Source organism: Mauremys reevesii, linkage group 21 (assembly GCF_016161935.1).
Source record: "Mauremys reevesii isolate NIE-2019 linkage group 21, ASM1616193v1, whole genome shotgun sequence".
Taxonomy (NCBI): Eukaryota; Metazoa; Chordata; order Testudines; family Geoemydidae; genus Mauremys; species Mauremys reevesii.
In genome coordinates this window covers 4,505,503-4,512,311 of record NC_052643.1, presented here as the reverse complement: position 1 = coordinate 4,512,311, position 6,809 = coordinate 4,505,503, and the positions used below count along the sequence as shown (strand labels likewise).

The following is a 6,809-nucleotide window of genomic DNA, read 5'->3' as shown; positions in this document are numbered from 1 at the left end:
CAGCTGGATGAATTATCCTGCTTAAAGATTCTCTGCTTTCTGCTGCCTCTTCCCAGGAGCAGGGTTCCACACAGTCCCAGCTGGTTAACCACCAAGCACAGGCCAACTGGCATGTTTGGATGGTACCAAATCAACGATTTTCAGAATTTTATTTCTTGCAGGAAATTTCAAAAGTTCAGCTTTGCGTTCCAGCTTGGGGAAGAGGAGACCCCCAGTCTACAGGCCACCAGAGCAGTGTTTCATCCCAGGCAGAGCAGGGACCTGACACCAGGTCTCCCACGTCCCAAGCTGGTGGCCCGAACCACCAGCACGTATGTGCGTGCACACAAAGTTCTGTTTTCACAAAGGCATTCAAAAGATTTTGGTTTTGATCTAATGCTGCAACTGGGTAACAGAACCGTCTCCCTCCGGCCAGATCGGCTAATTGACTCTTTGGGTCTCTTCCTCCTCTCCTCCTGACCAGCAGCATAGTGGGCAAAGACTGAAAGACCAATTTCAGCTCCAATGCATCACTACAATCCTATCCACTACATGGAGGAAGGATTTGGCAGATTTTGCAATAGAGTATGGCAGCAAATGTTGATCATATTAAACCGCCTCAAGGTTTAGTGCAGAGACATTTTAAATCAGCACTGAACCATGGCCGGCCAAGCTGGGAACCGGAGTTTGATTCTCTCACCAGCTGGTCTTCTAGCTATAAAGGCAGCACCATTCAATCCCTGAGCATGGGGGCATGATCCTGAGTTCTTCCAACAACAACAAGCAGCAGCTCCTTGGGGGTCCCATCCAGTCCTCTGCCCAGTCCGAAGAAAGATCACGACAACTCAGGATGGAGGACCAGGAAACACAGAATTTGTTGAGGGAGAGGAAAGAATATTTTAGAGCTCTGGAAGTCTTTGGTAATGACCCGACAGCCACTGGGTTACAACCCCTCCCCACCACCCCCATCCCCACTCCTGCACCTTCCAAGCCAACCTGGGTCAAAGCACAGTTGCGAGCAGAAACCACATTTAAACTGGTGGTTTGGGCCGAGTTTCACCTTGACTCGCTGGTATCATTCCACCTACACATTCAAGGGGGTGCATGACCTTGCTCAGATCAGCAGCCCAAACAGAATGTGTTGCGCGAACCCTGAGAATTTAAACCAACGTGTCCCATGCTCTAGAAGCTCAGCCTGTAGCAGATTGGACGGTCGGATTTTTCGGCGGTACTCCTACGTCACATAGATGCAAGTCCTGCCGGAGGTCAGTCTCCAGCGGTCTCTCAGAGGACGACGACCATGGAGCGGGAGGTACAATTTCCGGTTCACGCCGACACGCTCGAGATAGCATGCTAAAAATAGCAGCGTCAAAGCCACGGTGCGGGGAGCCAAGCTGCCTCAAGGGGGATCCCATCTGAGCTCTGGGCATGTACGCAGGGCAGCTAGTCACTCCTGCCACCACCGCTATTGTTAGCATGCAGCTCAGAACGAGTGTACAGGCCCCTACAGACAACACTTCCAGCTCCAGCCTAGACACGCTCGTGGGCACTTTTGAAAACCTCCCCCTGGAACATGTGTCTGAAGAATGCAGCACTTCCCCTGTAAGTGCCCGGCCACCACGGTGCTCAGGGAAGACCCTCGCTGTACCGGAGGAAATGGCCCCACTGGGCAGCAGCCATGTCTGGCCCGATGGCGGTCTCTGGACAGCTTTCAGGGCTGATGCTCCTGCAGAGCAGAGTGGGTAGGCTGGACGCCTGACATTTGAGCCTCAGGAATTATTCAGAGAACAAGCAGGATGGTGCGTGCCAGAGGAGCACGTGGCATTTGCATTTCTTGAGAAGGCTTCTTCCTGCAGACGGAAGGTTGGCACCAAGGCAGCTTCAATCAGATATCGCTCTCCCAACCCCACTCCTCCATGTCAATATTCCTTCACTCATCCCTTCCCCTGCCCACCCTCGGGCAGATTAAAGTGAACCTAAAACATCAGTTCAACAGAAGGATCCCGTGGGACTGGGAAACCTAGCCGTTCCCACCAGCTCCTGTGTCCAACCGCCCTCAGGGGCTTGCTCCTGTCATGGGGGAGACAGTCAGGGAGCGTAGGGGAGGTGCAGGAAGCCACCAGGTATGTCTTGTAACCTCTCCATTCATTCTCAGGCCTCCCACGCCAGCTGTGCTATGCAAACAAGACGGGGAGGAAGGATGGTATCTGGGTTCGGCTCGAGAGCTCTGGGTTCAGAGATCTAAGTCACTTAGGCCGAGGTCTTCAAAGATACTTTGGCTCCTAACTCCCACTGAATCCAATGAGCCTAATTAGCTTTGCGCCTCTTCCCCCACCCTCTGCCTGTCCTGTCTGCATAGGTGGCACAATCGTCACAATAGAACCTGGTCTCAACTGGACCTCTAGGTGCTGCCACAGTGCGAATGACAACCCAAGGGACTGGCACAGTGTCTTTGAAGGGGACCCCATGTTCCCCTCCCTTCCCGTTTGAAGGCTGCGCTGTATTTCTGGACCTCAGACTACAGGGGGCTGCCAGAGGCATTCAAATGGGACTGAGCTACAGTCGGGCCGCCAGGACTCCATCCGAGCCGGGATTCATTCCAGTTTCGGAAGGTTCGCCCATTGGCTGCTGCACCCAGAGGATATTGGTATTGCAGAGAAGAACTGAGATGTCACCCTGAGCTTCAGCTACGGGGGTGAGAGCAACACTTTGAAAGGAACAGGACTGTAGCTTCCTGCAGGATTGTTCGGCGCTGTTCCCCTGAAGAACAAAAGGACAGAACCCCAGCTAATATAAATCCGGGTCACCCCGCTGAAATCAACAGAGCTATGCTGATGTACCCCCACTAATGAGTAGGCCCAGAGCCTTTAAAATGCTAAGCGGTGATCTCCCCTAGAACAGCTCCTCCATACACGCACCCCAAAAACTACCCATGTTTCCACATTGTCTGGTCCCCCTTTCCTCCCGGGATCTCTGCTGCCAGACACGTCACTGATAGTAGCTGCCCCTGGAGCCTTCTTGGGTGGGGTGAAGACAGAAGGGTCGAGTGTCTGCAGTCACTGGTTGGGGATAGCTGGATTCTCCCTGCGTATGGGGAGAAGCGCCGCTGACCCCCCAGCCCCGCTAGCTGGGAAGAGTGGAATCTCCTATTCCATTGCAGCTTTGCTGGGCGAGGAGACAGCTGCCGCAGTGGTCGGTGGTCTCACCTCTTGCAAGAAGGCAGCCAGCTTGTCGGGAGGCAGAGGCTGAAGGACCTGCGAGGTTTATCGATGGAGGTGTGGAAAACACGTGGCTGCCCTGCGGTGTGCGTCCAACAAAGGGGGCAGGCGGAGGCTGTTTAGACTCCCCAAGCTCCATGGCTCGTTAAGTAATGAGCCCTCGCTAAGTCTCTTAGAAGCGAAACCCATTCAGTGAAGAGGTTTGTTAGTTTGTCCCGATCCTTGGCTTCCTTTCCAAAGACCTGAGTCGCCAGCCACCAGTGCTACGCTGAAGGCTTTCGTGCCCACACGCCGCACCAAAAACAGCATTCCAGGGTTTGCAATGAGAACTACTGACGGCGGGCACCTCCAACTGTGCAGAATCTCTGCTGAGGGCGCCAATTCTAGCACCATCGTTAGTGACAAAGAGGTAGATTACTCCCAACCTGGGCGCTGGTTCTCATCAAGAGTTCATTTGTGTGTGTGGGGGGGGGACTTCTCCCCCCGCCTCCCCATGTGCCTTCCAGATCTTTGGGCCTGGCTAGAGATCAAGCCTGGGGCAACTGCTCTGACCCAAGCCACGCAGAACTCCCAGCAGCTCAGGGAACTGCGTCCCTTCCCAGCACACCTCACTGCCCAGACACCAGAGCCAGCGCGGCGCCCGTCCCATCATCCACACTAGTCGCGACAGGGGGGCCGACAGCGACGGGCCTGAAAACAGCAGCTCAGCGCCACAGAGCTCTCAGAGGAGGATCCCCATCCAGCTGGAAAACACACAGGCGGGATGGTGGCAACCAACATGGAGGAATTTGGCAAGACAAAGCGTAACAACCGCTTTCTTCACACAAAGCCCCTGCTGGGGATCTCCAGTCACCACAAGGACGTAGGTGGTTGGATTTATCCCAGAGAGAACCTCTAGTATCATCAGCCCCCATTCCCCGCTTCCAGTTTTGCAGATGACCAGGTCATCCACACACGACACCGGGCACACAGGCTACAGCCTTCGCCTCTGAAACTGCAGGTCCTTGCTGTCCGAGCTAAAGGAAACCCTCCGTCAGCCATAGCAGGGCTCTGTGAGGGAGACGGCCGCACCTAGCTAGGGCTCAAGGATTTGCACTGATGGGATAGGGGTTGACTTGGCAGGCCTGGAGCCTGGAATTCTGTGCCAACAGAGTCAATGACAAAGCAAGCTCCCCCAGCGTGCTCCCCATTGCCAAGGTGGACCCAGTCCCCTCTGCTCAGGGCTGAAGGGACAAGGCGATCACACCGGACCAGCTGGAGAGGAGTACCTCGAGTGTAGTCAGCTTGAATGAACTCTGCCGTGAAGAGAGCCCTAGTCTCCAAGCTTGCTTAAGCCCAGGCCTTTGCTGTCACACTGACCACAAGGACAGACGGATCTCTCAACAAATTTCAGCACCTGCCAGACAGAAGCCTTATGCAGCCAGACTAGAGCTGGTCAGGAATTTTTCAGTGAAACATTTCTTCATCATGGAATGCCGGTTTCTCAAACCCAGAACGTTTCCTGTGGCAGAGATGGTTTCAAGAGAACTTTAGTCAGGAAGCTCCCTCTGGTCCAGAATGGGATTCCGGCTCCAAACACCCCCCGTGCCCACGCAGCCTCACGGTTATGGCACTCACTTGGGAGGTAGGAGAAGAGGGGAGAATCACATTTAGAAAACCTGACCTACGGGGAAAGGTTAAAAAGTTTGGGCATGTTCAGTGTTGAGAAAAGACGACTGAGCAGCGACCTAATAACAGTCTTCAAAGACATGAAGGGCTGTGATCACTTGTTCTCCGTGTCCACTGAAGGTAGGACAAATAGTAATGAGCTTAATCCGCAGCAAGGGAGATATAGGTTAGATATTAGGGGTACAAGCGTAGTTAAGCTCTAGAGGAGGTGACCATGGAAGGCTGTGAGATCCCCATCACTGGAGGTTTTCAAGAACAAGTTGGACAAACACCTGTCAGGGACCGTCTAGGTTTTCTTGGTCGTACCTCAGCGCGGGGCCTGGACTTGGTGACTTCTCAAGGACACTTCCAGCCCCAGGCTTCTAGGATTCATGTGACCTAGAATTAGGTTTCCCACATCCCGGGGGGGGCCCGACCCCCCCTATTTCAGGAGGGGGAGCTGTCTGGTTTGTCATGGGAAACATCGAAAGCTTGCGGGGTTCGTCCCTATGCCAAAGCAGGTATCCTTTGAAACGGCGTAAACCCTCGTGGCTGGGAAAGCCGTTTCCTGCCCAGCTCAAAACCAAGGCCCAGAGGTACATGCACCACATTGTCCGCCGGGCGCCCCAGCTGAACCACATGCGACCGGCCGACAAAGCTCGAGAGAACACAGTACCCGTCGGGCTCCAATGTGCACCTCCTTTTTATTCCTGCGCCTCCGGATGCCACAATATATACAGACGGTTTTATTTATACATGTAATAATGTACAGAATTAGATTTATATATATATATATATTCATATATTCACACACAGACACTCACGCCCCCTTTGGAAGGGATGCGCCCAAGAGCTCAGCAAGCCTCCTCAGCCCGCAGGGAGGGTGCTGGCTCCCGACGCACCCCGGAACGGTAAAAGAACCCCCCAGAAAACGAGCTGGTTTCTCAAGAAAAATAATAGTACATTTGAAAAAAGTCTTTAAAAAAGGGGGAGTGAGGAGGGGTGTTCATTTGTTTGGTAAGTGGAAGAGGCTGCCCCCCTCCCGAGCAGCGGGCAAGTCGTTCCCTAGGTCGGCCTGGGACAGTAGCAGATACAATCCCAGCATTCCCTGGTGCAGGCCGCTCCACATGGGGCTTGGCATGAGTCCGGAGCCAGAGTTAGCCACCCTAAGTGGTGCGCTGTGGGTAGCGGCTGCCGTCGACGCTATAGCATCAAAGGGACCTGCCATATGAGAAGAGTGCTGTCCGTCTCGCTGCAGGCTGGCAGCTTGCTGCTGGGGTTGAAATTCCGATAGCCGCGCCCGCCGGAGATGATGGCCACTGAGGAGATCTCCTTGCGGTGAGCGTCCCGGGCGCACGGCCTGCTCCGCACCCAGACGTCCGGGTCGTCGGCCATTTCGTAGATGGAGCCGTCCTCCTCGCTGTGCTCCAAGGCGGTCCCGCCTGGCGCCGGAGGGGCATCTTTCACCGAGAGCAGCTGCCCGGGCAGGTGGGAGGTGGAGTGGAGACGGTACTGCAAGAGGATCCCCTTCTTCCTCATCTCCCTGGCCGGGGGCTTGTCGAGGGCAGATGGCTCTGGAGACGGGCCGTCCGGCTTCTCCTCCTGGCTGCCTTCCTCCTCCTTGTCGTTCTTCAGCACATCCGGGGCCAGGGTGCTGACGGCCACGGCCAGGAATTCCACGGGGCCACAGTGGCCGTTCAGAGAGACCATGCCTTTGCCTGGGAGAGGAGCGGGGAGGAGAGCGAGGTTTTATTAACAGTAAACGCTTCAGAAAACAAATCAAGTTCACGCCTCATAAATATTGCAAGGCTCGTCTGCCGAGTCCCGGCGGCTCCCGGCTGCCTCGATAACTAGAGCACGTTATTCTGAGATGCACAGACGGGCCCTGAGCTCGCCGCTCCTCGCCATTAACCCTGCGCCAGCCAGGAGAGCAGGGGCCAGCGTGCTCAGCCCTCCATGCCGTGC

At 55.0% G+C, this 6,809-nt stretch overlaps 1 protein-coding gene across 7 annotated transcripts in view; it reads right to left on the bottom strand.

The window, feature by feature from the left end:
• Window positions 1-5,543: 5,543 nt before the first annotated feature.
• Window positions 5,544-6,809, bottom strand: part of ARHGEF10L (Rho guanine nucleotide exchange factor 10 like) — a 159,716-nt gene continuing 158,450 nt past the window's right edge. For all 7 annotated transcript variants that reach the window (XM_039509009.1, XM_039509008.1, XM_039509011.1 and 4 more), the window contains one exon: window positions 5,544-6,562. In XM_039509009.1, coding sequence (XP_039364943.1) covers window positions 6,048-6,562 — 515 coding nt within the window. In that variant the 3' untranslated portion in view covers window positions 5,544-6,047. The remainder of the gene's footprint in view (window positions 6,563-6,809) is intronic.